General features: G+C 39.7%; 1 protein-coding gene across 3 annotated transcripts in view; it reads left to right on the top strand.

Annotated features, from left to right (window-relative positions):
* Positions 1–18,992, top strand: part of LOC122557337 (copper-transporting ATPase 1-like) — a 101,622-nt gene that overhangs the window by 70,586 nt on the left and 12,044 nt on the right. For 2 of the 3 annotated variants that reach the window (XM_043704939.2, XM_087991947.1), the window contains 9 exons: positions 3,482–3,715; positions 5,653–5,744; positions 5,937–6,064; positions 7,174–7,328; positions 9,842–9,976; positions 13,829–14,023; positions 15,865–16,047; positions 17,483–17,687; positions 18,307–18,447. In XM_043704939.2, the coding sequence (XP_043560874.2) occupies positions 3,482–3,715; positions 5,653–5,744; positions 5,937–6,064; positions 7,174–7,328; positions 9,842–9,976; positions 13,829–14,023; positions 15,865–16,047; positions 17,483–17,687; positions 18,307–18,447 (1,468 nt within the window). The remainder of the gene's footprint in view (positions 1–3,481; positions 3,716–5,652; positions 5,745–5,936; positions 6,065–7,173; positions 7,329–9,841; positions 9,977–13,828; positions 14,024–15,864; positions 16,048–17,482; positions 17,688–18,306; positions 18,448–18,992) is intronic. The other variant, XM_043704941.2, reaches the window with a different exon arrangement.

The following is an 18,992-nucleotide window of genomic DNA, read 5'->3' as shown; positions in this document are numbered from 1 at the left end:
GCTGTTAACTATGGCTTTTGGCATAATTCTTACCTCTGAATTAGACGGTTGTGGGTTAAAGTTCACTGAAGGAGATCAAAGGAAGCTTGTGACAGAGACCAAAGGCCCAATTCTGCAAAAAATGATTAGAACCATAAAAATTGTGTGGAATGAAGTGATAAAGTTGCAGCTGCTAAAAGAATTGGTTGTGTAGCTACAGGAAGATATTAATGGAGATGTCATCTTGGCAGAACTCTGGAGGATTGTGAATTATTATTTTTGGGAAAGATAGCAAGACAGGAGAATACACAATAAATGGTAGGATACTGGGAAATAAGCAGAACAGTAGGATCTTCAAGTGCATGCTAACAGATGCTTGGAAGTGGCGAGACAGATCAACAAGGTGGTGAAGGAAACATGCAGAATATTTGTCTTTATTAACTAGGACACACAATGCAAGAACTTGGAGGTTATGTTAAAAATACTAAAAGCATTAAGACTCGGTGTTCATGTTCTGTATGTAGTTCTGGTCACTCCACTATCTCAAAGGTGTGATTGTACTGGAGAGGGTACAGAGAAGATGTTTTTTGGACTTAAGAATTTTAATCATTAAAAAAATAATTGGACGAGCTTGGCTAAATGAGTGAGTAAGAACATGGCAGATGGTGTACAACATGGAGAAGTGAGAAGTACTCAACTTTGGCAGGAGAAATAAAACTACAACATATTTTGTCAATGGTGAGAATCTGGGCAATGTTTGCGTTTGGAAAAGAAATTTGGGTGTCCTTGCATGTTAGTCGCAGAAAGCTAACATATAGGTACATCAGTGATTAGGAAGCCCAATTGTATTCTGGTTTTTGTTACAAAGAAATTAGAGTCTGACTAATTGAACCTTACCTCATTTATAAAGGATATTAATGAGGCCACACTTGGAATACTGTGCTCTGTTTTAGTCTCCTTGCCTAGGTAAGAATTTATTTACATTTTAGAGGGAGTGCAACTAAGTTTAGACTGGTTCCTGGTTGAGGGCATGACCCCATGAGCAGAGAATGAATAGATTATGTTCGTAATTACTTTTAATCAACATAGTCATATAGCAGGAAAACAGACCCTTTAGTCCATATCGTCCTTGCTGACGAGTTGGACTAAAGGGTCCAACTGATGATTAGATTAGATTCCCTACAGTGCGGAAACAGACCCTTTGGCCCAACAAGTCCACACCGACCCTCCAAAGAGTAATCCATCCAGACCATCTCTCTGACTAATGCACCTATCACTATGGGCAATTTACCTTGGCCAATTCACCTGACCTGCACATCTTTGGACTGTGGGGAAAAAACCATAGCACCCAGAAGAAACCCACGCAGACACAGGGAGAATGTGCAAACTCCACACAGTCACCCAAGGCTGAGAATTGAACCTGGGACCCTGGTGCTGTGAGGCAGCAGTGCTATCCACTGAGCCACCGTGCTGCCCATTTTGACCCATTTGCTGGCATTTGACCCATATCCCTCTAAATCCTTCCTATTCATGCATCCATCCAGATGCCTTTTAAATGTTGTAATTGTACTCGCCTCCATTCTGCCTTGGCAACTTGCTCCATATATGCATCACTCTCTGCGTGAAAAAGTTGCTCCTCAGGTCCCTTTTAAATCTTTCCCCTCTCACATTAAACCTATGCTCTTTAGTTTGGACTCCCCTCCCCAGGAAAAAAGACCTAGGCTATTCACCCGAATCATGCCCCTCATGATTTTAGAAACATCAGTAAGGTCACCCCTCAGCCCCCAAAGCTGCAATGAAAATAGTCCTAACCTATTCAGCCTCTCCTTATAACTCAAGTTTTCCAATTGCGGCAACATTCTTGTAAATCTTTTTTGAATCCTTTCAAGTTTCACAACATCCTTCCAATAATTGGTTAATCAGAACTGTATGCAACATTCTAAAAGTGGCCTCATCAATGTTCTGTACAGTTGCAACATGACATCTCAATTCCTTCACTGACCAATGAAGGCAACCGTGTCAAATGCTACCTTCACCATACTGTCTACTTGCGACTCCACTTTCAAGGAACTATGAACCTGCCCCCCAGGTCCTTTTGAGTAGCAACATTCCCCAGACGTTCCGATATGTTATGAAACACATCCAGCAGAAGTGTTTGAACACAGACTTTCTAGCTCAGAGATAGGACGCTATCACTATGCTACAAGAATCTGAAGGCTAGGCTTATGTTCTTCAGAGTTCCAAAAAATGTGAGGCTTTACCATGTGGTTTCTGAGGAAATGTTTCTCCTAGTTATGAAATTTTCGAAGATGGGTGATCGTGTCAGAATGCTGGTCAGCCATTTAGTGCTGAAATGAGAAGAAGTTTCTTCACTCAAGAGGTTGAGAGACTTTGGAATTTTCTACCTTGAACCCATGGATGCTCTTGGAGTACATTCACAATAGAAGTTGATGAGACTTTTGAGTATGGTGAGAATCAAGGGACAAAACAGGGTGGTGGAGTTGATGTAGCAGATCAGTAAACATCATGTTGATTGACCAGAGCAGGGTCCAAGGGCCAAATTACCTACTTTCATTTCTTATGTTCTTGTTTCTGCGGTGACTACGCTTCAGAGGCACTGAGTTGCTGTGAAGTGCTTGGAGCTGTCAGGAGGCAAAAAGTGTTTATACCTTTCCTTGTCCTGCAAGTCTATTACTACATGAGAAAGACCAAGGTCAATGAGGTTTCCAGCTCCTTAAATCTGATCATCTAACTATCACTATCTCTGAACAGTAACCCTCATTACATTTATGAAGTGTTGAGATGTACACTTGCAATACTAAGGCATATAGGACTATATGACAAGTGCTGGAAAGTAGGATTCGAGCTGTTAGGTTGTTTTTGACTGGCACAAACTCAATGGGCTGAAGGGCCTTTTTCTGTGCTGTAGACCTCTGTGACTCTAAGGCTCGATACTTATTAGAAGCAGCTGTGACTTTTTGCTAGTCCGTCAGGTTTTTTGTCATTTTTGCTGAGTGCTCCAACCTTCACATATGGCTAATTTAAGCATAGTTACACAATACCCAATTCGACCCAGAGTGAATGATTCTTTAATTTTAGTTGTTTACATTTACTATACTTTTGCGCTTAATTGAGTTTTTTGTGGAAAGATGTTAATGAAAGGTGTGTATTGCAAAGTGTTTACTTAAAACGTTGGCAGTTGGTTCACTCAGTTAACTGAACAGCTGGTTCACAATGCAGAGTGAAGCCAGCAGTATGGGTTCAATTCCCATTACCAGCTTAGATTACCACAAAAGGCTCTTCTTCTCAACCTCTCCCCTCACCTGAGGTCAAACCATCTCTGTCTGTCCCTCTGTCTGTCCCTCTGTCTGTCCCTCTGTCTGTCCCTCTGTCTGTCCCTCTGTCTGTCCCTCTGTCTGTCCCTCTGTCTGTCCCTCTGTCTGTCCCTCTGTCTGTCCCTCTGTCTGTCCCTCTGTCTGTTTTTAATCAGTTTTTCTTTTAGTTTGTAGGTGGATGGTATTTCTATATCCAAGCATACAAAGCACTCAAGCACAAAACTGCCAACATGGATGTGCTGATAGTTCTAGCTACAACGATTGCTTTCTTATATTCCTGTGTCATTCTTGCCATTGCTATGGCAGAAAAGGCCAAAGTGAACCCCATAACTTTCTTCGATACACCTCCGATGCTGTTTGTCTTCATTGGTTTGGGTCGGTGGCTTGAGCACATTGCTAAGGTGAGGAAAAAAAAGACTAACTTTAATTGAATTGTGACTTCAATTTCTTTTCTTGTTCCTTGTCCATTTTCTTCCTGTATCTGCTGTCCTGAAGACCCAAATACTAACTTGGTACAGTTGCACAGTGGAGTTTACCACTAGAATCTCATCCAGTTGATCAACATTGTTAAGTGAATTTGACCAAAAGTATATTTAAGTTCCCTAAGCTCTTGGAATCAGGTAATATGGCTGAGGACGAAGCTGCCTCCACCCAAAAATTGCCTTTAGCAAAGTTTTCTCATTCAGAATGGCAAAATCTGAACAAATTTTGTATCCTTCTGAGTGATGAGACAAATTGTAGTGCTGTTGTCAATGCCATGCTCAGTTCAGATGTGGAGTTAAATGTGGATCCTTTTGTGTGTTAACCAATTCCCAGGCCAGCAGGAAGCTTTTGGCTTCATAGTCAGTGACACTATGGCCACTCTTGCGCCTCAGATTGATCTCCAGTCGGCAACCCTGGAATGAAATGTTGTTTATGGAAAGCACAGCAGAGAAATAAAGCTGAATGAATATTCTGGATTTCACTGTTTACTTTTGGATATCAGGCATGATTGTACACCGCTTTCATTTGGAAATTTAAATGGGTGGATTTATGTCTCTCGTACATTCAAGTGGAGAGTTCACTGTACTTGGTTTGTTGCAGAAGTGAATTTGACTGGCCAAAATTATTTTCTTTGTTTCCTAACTTTTATTCTGAATTACAGTATTTTGTTTTTTTCTGAAAGAGTTGAATCCAGTTTTATTTCTTCTTCAAAACAAATGACTCTCTCAGTCTAGTCCTGTGGTTTGGAGGTGTAAGCGTCGGCCAGAAATGGGTCACCTGACTCCAAGCATGATATCGGCAGAGTGAGGTTTTAATTTTGTTGGGTAATTATGAATGGCACATCTGCATTCCAGCAAGGCTATTGCCCTTTCATTTTACCCTTAAATTAATTCTGTTTTTAATGCATATTCCTTTGTTCAAATTGGCTATTTTGTTACATTTGAACAATGAAAGAAAGTGTAATTATATAAATGAATGCTGGCACAATTTTGATCTTTAGTTAGTTGCCACTTGCATGCTTAGTAAATGTCACTTCAAATTTCCACAAAAGTTCTTTAGCCAGAAGTTGACTGTTCCCTTGACACTATAATAGCTGTTCATGCTACTTTGCTGAAAATGCAGCAGGAAATTCAGGCTTCCTTCCTGTGTTTCAATCAAAAAATGTCAATACCATCTTGGAACGAAACATCTAGAGTTCAATTTAGTTTCAGTTTTAGTCCTTTGAATCCAATTTCTCTAACGTTTAATTCATAATTCCACACTTCATGAAGTTGTTTGTACGTTGCATATAATAAATATGAAAATTAGAATGATAATTCTCCCAGCCACCACTAGCCTGTCCTCTTCCTTCGTGCTGGTGCCAATACATAAGCAGTTAGATGAACTTAGGATCATATTAAATCAGGAATCCCTCACCATCAATGTGCTATTTTACCTAAGAAAACTCCCATGCAATGACTAAAGTGAAAATGTGTTGTTTTAACATTGAAATAGAAAGTCGAAACATGCAAGATGGAAAAAGGTGACAATTCGAGAGTGTACTGTATAAGGTTTCATGAAGACTTTTCTTACAGATTCACATAACCAGCAGCCTTTATTCCTCATAATGGGGACTTAATGCAGGTAGTTTGAGCAATTGAACACCTGAAGTTAATCGTCTTTAAGACAGTGTGTTGTTTAGTCATCTCAATATAAATGTAGTGGAATACAAAATTGGCAGAATCAAGACTTCTCTATCTTTAATGCATGAAGTTGGTCTGGTTCTGAATCTACAGCAATAGAAGGACTGTTCTGTTTATTGTGAAACTTTTTATGTATTTTGTGAAATGAGAGATTTTTGAAAATTATATTTCAGAGCAAAACATCAGAAGCGCTTGCGAAGCTGATGTCATTGCAGGCAACTGAGGCCACAATAGTGAAGATAAATGAGGACCATTCCATTTTAAGGTTAGAGCTATTCAAAAAGAACATAGTTTTATGTGTTTAATGCTCATTAGATGACTAATTTATTTGTTCGTGTCCTTGACCTTTATTTTGTGAAACATTGTTGTTCTTTTTTGCACTTTAATACATTTATTTTCATTGGACAAATTGTGATTGATTAAATGCTGTTTTCTTTTTCTCACAATGGCTCCTCAGTGAAGCCCAAATTGATGTGGAGTTGGTACAACGAGGCGATATTGTAAAAGTGGTCCCAGGTGGTAAATTCCCTGTTGATGGCAGAGTGATTGAAGGTCATTCGTTGGCTGATGAATCTCTGATCACTGGTAAGAAATACACAACAGAATTCTGTGCATGTAACTCAAAAAATAAAATTGTAATTTTTGTGTTCAGGGAGTACAAACATGTACGTGGGAAATACTCAAAACATTGCTTTCTGTGCTCTTTAGCTTTGTCAGGTATCTAGGATATGCAGGCAATTTCCAAACATGATTTTTGGAATTAACTTCACACGTTGGTCACCATGCCAAAGTTGTAACTGTAAAAGCAAATTACTGCAGGTGCTGGAATTTGTACTGAAAGCAAATAAGTGCTGGAAATCACAGTGGGTCCGGCAACTTCTGTGGAAAGAGAGCAAGCTAACGTTTTGAGTCTAGATGACTCTGTGTCAGAGGATTGTAACTGTAACCTTTTAAAACTATATTTTAAGTCAACAGCCATTCTGAACTGCTGTATTGACAGTTGGTGTGAGCAGCAGACTGTTCCTTTTTAGGCATGAAGAGAATCATTAAATGAAAGTCAACAAAATCAGGAGTTCCTATTGATAGTCCTCTGTAGCAAACATTTTAGATAATATGCTTTGGTACTGTACCTCTGTGGTCCATCTCCATTCAATTTTGGTGATAAATGTATATCACATAAGTTGATTTCTGCCCAGTAAATCATTGCAAGTGCTCTAAAATAAAAGCAAAAATACTGTGGGTGTTGGAATTTTGAAATCAAATGAGAAAGTGCAAGAAATACTTAACCAGACTGACAGCATCTGTGAACAGCAAAGTAGAGTATGACAGTTCTGAAGAAGGTGCAATCGATGCATAGATGGGAGTGTGCAAACTTTTGAGTGGCTTGTCTACCCATCCCTTCAAGGACCATCTGCCTCACATGTGGTAGAGTCTGCAAGTCATGCCTTGTTCCTCACCATTTCTCAGAGCCTTTTGAATGAAAGTAACTATTGATCCCTACGGGCTGCCTTTTATGAATTCCAGCACTTTGTTTCTATTTACGTAATGTGCTCTGCTTACCTTAAGTGCCATTTGCACTACACGAGTAATCTGATGGAGTTTGTTATTGTTAGACTAGTAGACCATGAATATTAGACTATTGAAGCTATTAGTAATAACTTTTTGGTCCCCTTTGTGTTATGCATTGTTTGTAGGTGAAGCAATGCCAGTAACTAAAAAGTTGGGGAGCAGTGTCATTGCAGGCTCCATTAATCAGCATGGAGCTCTATTGATTGAAGCTACTCATGTTGGATCTGAAACCACTCTCTCTCAGATTGTGAAACTTGTAGAAGAAGCTCAAACATCTAAGGTACAGTCTTGGTGATCACGTTCATAACCTAGGAGTTCTTTATGGGGATTTTCTTTTCCAAATGGGGATTATTATATCGACAATAGACATGAGAAGTGTGCATGCTGAATTTTTTTTGTAGTTCCTTTTCAGGTTTTGCTGGATGAGTATATGGATAGGAAAGGTTTATAGGGATATGGGCCAAATGCTGGCAAATGAGACTGGATTTATTTCAGATATTGGGTCAGCATGGACGAGCTGGACCAAAGAGTCTGTTTCCATGCTACAGCTCTAGGTAGCTTCAAGTAATCTCTTCAATGTACTTTTTATCTGAATATTTCTGGTTTGGGGCTGACATTATCTTTTCACTCCAAGAAAATCTAATTTACTATATCTACCATTATCATCTCAGGAGAAATGATCCATACAACCGTCCTGTTCCAAGCACTTCACAAAGTTACCTCCCTTAAAGTCAAAAGTGAAACTAAAAATCTCACTCTGTTATGAGCTTTTCCCTTAAAATAAAATTTCGCAACACACACTAACAAACCTTTGAGAGTATATTGCTGGTTGCAACCAATCTAAAATTAACAGGTCAATGGTTAGGGATAACCCTAACCCATTGGCTCTGCAGCCAGACTTCAAAATCTGTTTTGAAAATAAATTGCTATCATTTCAGAAATACTCACAAGTTAATTATTTACTGAATGAGCGCTGAAAATCCCTCCAGTTACAAACTCAAAACCAAAAAACTCCTGCTCTCACCACGTATCATGAAAAATTATGCATGTAAATCCCACAGTTTACATCACATTTACCACTTTCTGTCATAATTGCAGCTTTGCAGTCATTTTACAAACAAGAAACAAACATGGTTTATAAAATTATAATTGATTATAATTAATGTTGTTCATTGTACAACACTTTGCATCTGGTATTTAGCACTGAAAGAGGGACGCACTTCTCTTGTGAATGATTAGAGTTATAGAGCTTTACAGCATGGAAACAGACCTTTTGGTCCATCGCGTCCATGCCGATCAGATATCCTAAACTAATCTATTCCTATTTGCTAGCATTTGGCCCAAATCCCTCTAAACCCTTCCTATTCATATATCCATCCAGATATCTTCTAAATGTTGTAATTTTACCAGCCTCCACCACTTCCTCTGCCAGCTCATTCCATACACTCACCTACCCTCCATGTGAAAAGGTGCCCCTTAGCTCCCTTTCAAAAATCCCACCCACCTTAAACCCTTTAGTTCTGGATTCCCCGAACCTTGGGAAAGGACCTTGTCTATTTAGGAGAAGGTGAGGACTGCAGATGCTGGAGATCACAGTCGAAGAGTCTGGCACTAGAAAAGCACAGCCAGTCAGGCAGCATCCAAGGAGCAGGAGAATCGACATTTCGGGCATTAGCCCTTCATCAGGAAGGGCTTATGCCCAAATGATTCTTGATGAAGGGATTATGCCCGAAACGTTGATTCTCCTGCTCCTCAGATAATGCCTTACTGGCTGTGCTTTTCCAGCACCAAATTCTTCAACTGTGATCTCCAGCATCTGCAGTTCTCACCTTGTCCTAAATAGACAAGGTGTTTTCCCAAGGGTAGGATATGTACCCTATCCATGCTGCTCATCATTTTATGGACCTCTATCAAGTCATCCCTCAGCCTCTGACAGTCCATGGAAAATAACCTCAGCCTGTTCAGCCTCTCCCTATAGCTCAAATCCTCCAACTTTGGCAACATTTTTGTATATCTTTTCTGAACTCTTTCAGGTTTCACAACATCCATCCTATACCACAGAGACCAGAATTGTACACAGTATTCCAAAAGTGGCCTAACCCCCATGTCCTGTACAGCTGCAACATGACTTCACAACTTCAATACTCAATGCACTGACCAATAAAGGCAAGCATACCTTCCTCATTATCCTATCTATCTGTGATTCCACTTAAAAGGAACTATGAACCTGCACTTCAATGTCTCTTCATTCAGCAACACTCCCCAGCACCTTACCATTAAATGTGTAAGTCCTGTTCTGATTTACCTTTCCAAATTGCGGCACCTCATGTTTATTTAAATTAAACTCCACCTACTACTACTTAGCCCATTGACTCAACTGATCAAGATCCTGTTATACTCTGAGGTAACCTCCTTCGCTGTCCACTACACCTCCAATTTTGATGTCATCTGCAAACATACTAACCCATACCCCCTAAGTTCACATCCAAATCATTTATATAACTGATGAATAGCAGTGGACCCAGCACCAATCCTTGTGACACATCACTAGCCACAGGCTTCCAGTCTGGAAAGCAACCCTCCACCACCATCGTCTGTCGTTTACCTCTGCTTTATTTGGGCAAATTTATACATTAATGACCTTCTGGAAAATGTTCACATTGGATGCAAAGGCTGGAAGAATGCCCTCTTCCCTTGCACCCAGATTGTGTTTATTTAGAGATTTTTCACTTCTCTAGCTTCTCCACCGAAGTTGCAGAGAGTCCACAATTTGTTGTTTGTTTTCTTTTATAGGCCCCTATTCAACAGTTTGCAGATAAGCTGAGTGGATACTTCGTCCCATTTATCGTTGGAGTTTCCGTTGTTACTCTGATTGCCTGGGTTATCATTGGATTTTTTAAGTTTAACCTTGTGGAAGAATATTTCTCTGTAAGTACTGAAGTTTAAGCAGAATGTCATGTCTGGAAAGGTGGTCAATACAAGTGGCAAAGTTTGAAATTAAGTTGTAGTTGTCAAAACTAGAACTATGGATTCTTCATTTCATGATGTATATCAGTATTGGTCCTGGGCATTATTGCTATAGATATGATTTTGGATTAAAATAGTGTGGAATTCTTTTGGTATTTATAATTACTTCTGACGATTTAGCCGTTAATGCAGAAATATAATGCAGATACTCTCATGAGAACATTTTGGGTTTAGTTTTCTCTGACTTGCACATTAAACAAGGCATGAGTTCTGTCTATAGTCTCGCAAGCTCCTGATAAAGCTTCAGCTGATGTCACCTGTGGCAAATTATGGCAGTGATTCTCAACTTTATGTGCCAACATCCGAGATGGCCTTGATGAGGTCACCCTTTATAAGATTATCAGCATAATCTGGGGGTTTAGTGGGTGGACAGGGAATGCAAATGTCAAGAGTTCTTGAACTCCTTGCCTATTCCAGGACACCACCCATGGTTAACACTGTTATAGCTAATAACATTAAGGTTACTGGTCAAATTAACTGGAGAGGTGGACCCGACATGGAGCTTTGATTGACTCCTCGAAGATTTAAAAACAGAAATTATCCTTTCCATAAAAGCTGACTCACCCCGGACCCTGTTAGCTGATAGGCGTAGGAGTTCCTTAAACTATGACAGAAGGAAGACCTCCCCCAGGTTTCGATCTTTCTGCTGGACTTCCCAGCTGTGTTCCCAGCTTTAGGAGGCACAGTTAGTCTGCCAATGCATTTTAAATGTTGTGCCCTAACTGCTATCCAACTCGCATATGTAGATTCAAGCTTGGCACTCAGCACGGGTAAAGCTTGGCACTTTAGTTGCATTTATCTATGAAATTTGAGAATGTTAGCCAGCCTGGATGCCAATGACTCGAAACAGATTATCAATGAACTCAGGATCAAAAACGGGTGTTAAAGGTATCCTGGGATGATGTGATGAAAGGGTAGTCGGTAGATCAAAAAGGAACCTCGGGAAATGAAATTAAATACAACTTGAAATCTGTTTTTCTGATATAATATGAGAGCAAGCAGAAGAGCTGAGAATCCAAAACTAAACTTGAAGGCAGCAGTTTGATTTTATCATATCCCAATTTGCAATAGGAAGTTAAAGGGAACTTTACTTCTGCAAATGCTAAAAGGCAAAGTTAAAAAACACACAACACCAGGTTAGAGTCCAACAGGTTTATTTGGAAGCACTAGCTTTCAGACCACTCCTCTTTCATCGGGTGGTTGTGGAATATAAGATCATAAGACACAGAATTTATAGCAAAAGTTTACAGTGTGATGCACCCGGGATGATAAATTGAAAAAGACTTGGATTGTTGGTTAAGTCTCTAATGACTATGTTGGTTTCAGTTTGTTCATATGTAAGTCCCAGAAGTTTTTTCAAGTTATATTCTCAAGCGAACTTTAACGATAAGTGCCATGTCAGCTCAGATAATGCATTGAAGGTATAAGGTTAAAGTTTGTCTGTGTCCCAACGTTCAGACTGATACTATTTCTAAAAAGGGATTTACAGAATCTTCCATGAATTCATGCAATTTTTGAGCAAAATAAGATGTAATTCTGCAAGTACAAATTCACCCCACAAACTTATGTATGTGTGGTTGGGTGGGTGTGTGGGGGTGATGTGAATGTCTGTGAGAGTGTGTGTGTATGTGTGAGAGTATGAAGGGGTTTAAGTCTGTGAGAGGCAGATGACACCAAAATTGGAGGTGTAGTGGACAGTGAAGAGAGTTACCTCATTACAACAGGATCTGGACCAGATGGGCCAATGGGCTGAGAAGAGGCAGATGGAGTTTAATTCAGATAAATGCGAGGTGCTGCATTTTGGGAAAGCAAATCTTAGCAAGACTTATACACTTAATGGTAAGGTCCTCGGGAGTGTTGCTGAACAAAGAGACCTTGGAGTGCAGGTTCATAGCTCCTTGAAAGTGGAGTCGCAGGTAGATAGGATAGTGAAGGCAGCGTTTCGTACGCTTTCCTTTACTGGTCAGAGTATTGAGTACAGGAGTTGGGAGTTAATGTTGCGGCTGTACAGGGCATTGGTCAGGCCACTGTTGGAATATTGTGTGCAATTCTGGTCTCCTTCCTTTCGGAAAGATGTTGTGAAACTTGAAAGGGTTCAGAAAAGATTTACAAGGATGTTGTCAGAGTTGGAGGATTTGAGCAATAGGGAGAGGCTGAACAGGCTGGGGCTGTTTTCCCTGGAGCGTCGGAGGCTGAGGGGTGACCTTATAGAGATTTACAAAATTGAGAGGCATGGATAGGATAAATAGACAAAGTCTTTTCCCTGGGGTCGGGGAGTCCAGAACTAGAGGGCATAGGTTTAGGGTGAGAGGGGAAAGATATAAAAGGGACCTAAGGGGCAACTTTTTCACACAGAGGGTGGTACGTGTATGGAATGAGCTGCCAGAGGAAGTGGTGGAAGCTGGTACAATTGCAACATTTAAGAGGCATTTGGATGAGTATATGAATAGGAAGGGTTTGAAGGGGTATGGGCCAGGTGCTGGCAAGTGGAACTAGATTGGGTTGGGATATCTGGTCGGCATGGACGGGTTGGACCGAAGGGTCTGTTTCCATGCTGTGTATCTCTATGATTCTAAGTGTTGCTGTACTGGAATCAGGCTGTGATGTCTTTCCTAAAGGCCCACGCACTGTAGATTTTAGGTAAACACTAAGTGCTCAATAAAAGCAAAATATGGCAAATTCTGGAAATCTGAAATAAAATCAAACTTGACTGGTCTGGCATTACCCATGGAGAGGAAACAGTTCATGTTTCAAGCTCAATATTGACTAAACATTAGGTGGTTGATAGCTAATAAGTGGCAGCCAGCATAGATTCAAAAGGTAATGATCCCCTCGATAAATACACTTATTAAAAACTAAGTAGTGACATCCCCAATCAACTGTGGAAGCTTCAAGATGGTGGTGTGCCTTGATTTTCAAAACCAATTGAAAAGTGTAGTGTAAACCTGCTACAAAGGCTGAGATTTCAAATTTAACTTGGAAATGAATATAAAATGGTTGTGCTGCTTGAAAACAGGGATCATTGAGGGGTTTGTGTCAGTGGAGAAAGAAGGAAACGTTAAGTGGGTTCCTCAGGAGATCGGTGGACATTTCTGCCATGTTAGCATGTTCAAACTGAGGATGTGGAATGCTGTTGAAATGGCAGACACATCACTGTTGGTTTGGAATAACATGTAGTCCAGACAAGTAAAAATGGCAGATTTCATTTCCGAAACAATAGATTGAACCAGATAGGTTCAGATGTTTCTTAATATCAATGATTGTTGAAATCACCATCTAAGATGGCCAGCTTTATGTCACTTGTTCCTCGTGTCTTAAATTCAAATTCCTCCAGCTGTTGTGTTGAGGTGAGAACCAATGACCTCCAAGCATGGGTTTCTCCTCTGATGACATTGCCACTGCACCATCATCTCAACTACCCATACCCTGATTTATATCCTGGATGAATTTGAGATCGCGCTATGAAAGTGTTCCATTGCAGTGGGAAATTTTCAGCACAAGTTCAGTGTAGAAGAACATCCGAGTTCATCACATCTAGGAGCAGCAGTGAATATTTAACTTGTTTTTTTTTAATTCTAGCAATAAAAAAATTTATTATCAAAATTTTAGCTTTCATTTTATTTCAAGCAATCTTGCTGAAAAGTAACAACAATAATTGTCTCTCTATTAGGTTATAGCCCAAGCAGTGTTCTTTCTGTTGAGGTTATACCTGCCAGCTATGATTGACTGACTGACTTACCTGTTTTTACTTAGGGTTACAACAAAAGCTTGTCTCAACCTGAGGTGATTGTGCGTTTTGCATTCCAAGCCTCAATTACTGTCCTTTGCATTGCGTGCCCCTGTGCATTGGGATTGGCAACACCTACCGCAGTAATGGTGGGAACAGGAGTCGGTGCACAAAATGGTATCCTCATTAAAGGAGGGGAGCCACTGGAAATGGCACACAAGGTAAATACAGTAAGAGACTATAATGTCCTTGTAACTCAGGACAAATACTTTGATTGTTGTGTATATAAATTAATATCAGTTGTTAAATCATGGAGATTTTCCTGTCAGAGCATCTTGTCCTTAGCTGTTTACTATGACAACTGCATTGAACATTTATTTTGCCATAAATGGAGTTCAAGTGTCCTACAAGGTTCACCTATATGTATTATAAACAGTGACTGATGCACAGGAAATTAGAAAGACCAGTAATAAAAGGTCGGCACAGTGGCCCAGTGGTTGGCACTGCTGCCTCACAGTACCAGGGACCCGGATTCAATTCCAGCCTCTGACGACTGACTGTGTGGAGTTTGCACATTCTTCCTGTGTCTGCATGAGTTTCTGCTGGATGCTCCCACTTGCACAGTCCAAAGATGTGCAGGCTAGGTGGATTGGCCCTGGGAAATGCAGGGTTACAGGATAAGATGGGGGGTTGGGTTGGGAAGCTCTTTGAAGGGTTGGTGTACACTCGATGGGCCAAATGGCTTCTTTCCACACTGTACAGATTCTATTTCAGAAAGGAACTTTCATTTACTGCAGCAAGTTTTGAAATAGTTATCAGAATCAATTGGATCTGTGGAAAATACTTTTCCTCCATAATTCAGACAATTCAGAAGACAACTGATGCAGTGTGTTTGGTTCATGACACTAATGTATTGCTGATGTGTGCAACAACAACTTGCATTTATATAGCCCCTTTTAGTGTAATAACATTTCCCAAGGTGCTTCCAAGGAGTACTATGAAGCAAAATTTGACATAGAACCACGTAAGTGGTATCAGGACAGATGATAAAGGCTTGGTCAACGAGAGGGAAATGAAACAGAGAAAAGTAGAGGTTTGGGGAGGGAATTCCAGTACTTGAAACACAGGCAGCTGAAGGCACAGCCACCAGGGCTAAAATAAATAAGATCAGGATGCTTATAAGACCACAACTAAATGAATACCAATTCCAGGATTTTTGGGTTGAATGAAATTACCAACCTTGGGGGAGGTGCACTGAAGTGGAGGGATATGAAATAATGGATGAGAATTTTCATGTTATGGTGTTGCTGTTCCAAAAATCAATGTAAGTCTGAAAACAAGGTTTTTTTTAAATATACGAACATGAGGTAGCATGAGTACGTTTTCACCATTTTGGAAGGCCTGAAGTTCATGGCAAGTAGGATTGAAAGATTAAATGTCCACATAAAGGATGTGTTTACTACAGTGAAATGTGACAAAGTCTCCCTGTTGGAGTTATTCAGTTCCATTGTAATGATTTTGTAATGTTAACTTTGCTATTTCCAGAAACCAAAAAGTATGAATACAATGGTTACATTGATTTCTGTTCAGTATTGTTAGAGCTGAGGAAAAATTTGAAAAATGTCTAGAACCCTCTTTAATTCTGCCGTATAGTTATACCTACATAACATTATCCAGTCTATCTAGCCCATCCCCAGTCGCCTTTCAAGAGCATATTGACAGAAGTCTCAGAACACACATACTCAATATTATATCTATATGTGGTATGTGATTTGAAATTGCACTAAGGTGGCAGTAGTGCTTACTTTTCCAATCAGCCGAACAGAAGCTTTATTTTCATGGATTTCACCCTGCCAGTCCTCTGCTTTAATAGTATACTGTGGAAAATTTACATAGTTCTCTAGGCTTATTGTCCTGGTTAAATGTAGAACTGTATAAACTTTTTTTTAGCAAAATCAAGTTGTTTTCTTGGATTCAAGTTTAATTCAGTTAAGAAATGAATTGGATTGTATTGACTGACGCTGATGTTTTAGTAGAATAATAAAATTCCTGTCTTATTTAGATTAACACTGTTGTTTTTGATAAAACTGGAACAATCACTCACGGAACGCCCAGAGTGATGAACCTGAAGATACTGTCAGAGAGTAATTACATATCACAGACAAAGCTGTTGGCCATTGTTGGCACTGCAGAAACCAACAGTGAACATCCATTGGGTGTAGCAGTAACCAAGTACTGTAAACAGGTATGACCTTTTCTTATTACTGTCAATTTGTAAAGAGTAAATTTGCGATCACAGTTTTTTAAGATCATATATCAGTGAGAAAAACTAGCAGCATTTCTGTAGTTTGAGGCTGGGAGAGTGCTTCCATTATATACACTGCACTCTGCAGTGTGACCAGCATTACCTCCCTCAGTGTTTCTTAAGCATGGGTGGAGGAGTTGTCAGATGAATCTATTCCTAATAGAAGTTAATTTTCTCATGACATTTTTGAGCAGATATTTGAGAGCAGCTCAAGATGCCCAGATCTTTGTGATCTGAAAGACCCCCCCCCCCCCCGCCCCCCCCCCCCTGCCAAAGCCACCACCTTAGAAGTAATTAAACATTAGGCTTCCATCTTGTGGTATTCAGATTTGAATGACGAGTTTACCAATGAAAAACAAGTTGCATAAAATGTTCATGCCGTCGGGCTCAGAAAAGAATTGTAAAAAAAAGTCTCAGCAGTCCAGGGGAAAGAACCTGGAAAATATCAATTCAGTAAAGTTTTTTAAAAAGCTGAGGTAGGTGCAATACTTCCCGGGAATTGCATATCTGCAAGAAAGATAATGTTGGGAAACATGTTTGAACTTTGTTTCTCTGCTTGCATTCAGGTCTTTCGACCTGTATTGTATAATATGCTTGTTTTCTTTGATTTCTGCATTAAACGTAGGTCTATTGTTTAAGAACTGTTGCAGTCTGGTGTGAATCTGCTCCATTGAATAACCACTGTGGTAACCAACTGCAACAATGAAACATATGCTTCCTCAAGCCGTTTCATGTTTTATTGTGGAATTTGACTTGTCATGTATTTTCATAAGCCGGAATTGTAATTGTGTAAAGATGTGGACTTGTTCATTGTAACAATAATGAGATTGTGAATTCTAACCATATCAAATGATCACAAATATGCCAGCCTGGACACTGACAAACACATTGTCATAGTTAAACAAAGATTTTACCTAATTATTATCCATTATCAGACTATGGCCACATGTATTCTTGTAGATCATGCTATTTTGTATTGTTATCCCATTTTTTGGTGTTTTGTTGCAATTATTAAAACTCACTGGTAATGTGAACTAATAATAATGTGCCCAAGTGATGTTTTGTAAATATACATGCACACATTTTGCAAATCCTGTGCTGAATCCATTTTGCAAGAAGCTGAAAGTTTCAGGGAACAATTGTAGGGTACCCTGGTTACCTGGGCCAGTCATGGCAATATCTTTAATAGCTGTGCTAAGTGCAGCATCTTCTAAACCTTTGTTTATTTGCTTGTCAAGTTGGTTTCTGTGTATTTCACACACACATTCCAGGAGGAGGGGAAGAAAATACAAAAGGAGGATACCAATGAAGGAAAGATATGGAGACAGATGCTCACAACATAAAACAAAAATAACTTGTTCTTTTCTCACTTCAGGAACTAGGCTCAGATGAGCTTGGCTCATGTTCAGACTTTCAAGCAGTTGCTGGCTGTGGCATCATGTGCAAAGTCTCCAACATTGAGTCACTACTAAATAAAAAGAATCTTGAGGTTGAACAGAACATGATGCTGATACAGATCAATCAGAAAAGCAGCGATGATGGCTCATCACATTCTTCAATCAAAGAGGCTCAGTCAGGAAGTGAGTGAATTTTCTTCTCTGCTATAGTGCAACAAATCGTTACAGGTGGTCAAAGTTGACTCCTCCCTTTCCCAAACAGATTACTACTTGTTTATTTGTACATTATTGTAGAAATAGTAGGAAATGATAAAGGCCGTAAATAAGAAATAGTAACTTTCTCCAGAGGCGTTCTAACGGTTAACTGAAAACTGCTAAAATAAGTTATCTGAGTATGGGTGACCTTCGTTATCATCAAGATTGACATTGTGAGGCAACATGGAAAGCTTTGATGTTTTGGTGCATAATGTCATCTCTTGGTACATTGGTTTACAGAACTGGTGCTTAAATATTTATTACTGCTTACTTGGATTTAATGAATGTTGTTTAATTTGTATTTCAAACATTGAACGTTTTGATCTACTGACCTTTGTACTATACGGGGTAGTTTCTTCTCGTAATTCTGTTCTTCTGAAAAGCACTTATCTATTTGTCGCCTCACTTTTCTATTATTGCGCCATTTGGAATAATTATTTCAAACTTTCTGGAAATGTTCCTCTGTGGTAATCACTGATTTCTCACTTGATTATTTATATTTTTGCATATCAGTTTATTGTTTCTTTGTGCTCTGCTGCTGGTTCAGGGAAATCACAGGTCTTTTCGGTGCTGATTGGAAATCGTGAATGGATGAAAAGGAATGGTCTACATATCAGTAATGACGTGGACAGTTGCATGATAGAGCACGAAGGTCAGGGACATACAGCGGTGCTAGTCTCTGTAGATGGTAAGAACACAAGCAGTTTTCTGTTTCAATCAGAGCCCACTTTGGTACGGAAACAGGAAGTTGTGTATGTTGGAAGTCTGGCAAGGAAAGGGTCATTCATGCTTGACTGTGGCCCTATAGGTGGTCTGATACATTGCTTCACACAGGTCGGAACACCCCTTGGACAAGGTAATGAAGGCTTGCTAGTGCCTGTTGGACTGCCCCCTGCAAGTATTTTTGGAAATTATCAACTAGCTGCCCAGAGGTGGCATTAGAATCAGCTGTGCATTTGAAATCGTAGGATTGCAACCAGGCATACATTGGAAATATGGTACAGGATCAGACCATTGTACCACACAATTGTATATGCTAAACCTGAATTTCCTTTCACCATTTCTCATCTAAATTAACCATTATAACAGTCTATTTCTATCTTTTTCAAATCTTGTCTGGCTTCACTTCAAATGCATCTGTTTGCTTTCACTCCTACCTGCAGTAAAAAGTTCCACATTGTTATCAATTTGAATGAAAAGTTTCTTCGGTTTCCTGATGGATTTCTTGGTGAC

The sequence above is a fragment of the Chiloscyllium plagiosum genome, unplaced genomic scaffold, assembly GCF_037043375.1.
Source record: "Chiloscyllium plagiosum isolate Xiang-an unplaced genomic scaffold, Cpla_swu_hap1 HiC_scaffold_11, whole genome shotgun sequence".
NCBI lineage: Eukaryota > Metazoa > Chordata > Chondrichthyes > Orectolobiformes > Hemiscylliidae > Chiloscyllium > Chiloscyllium plagiosum.
This window is presented reverse-complemented; position numbering and strand designations above follow the sequence as displayed.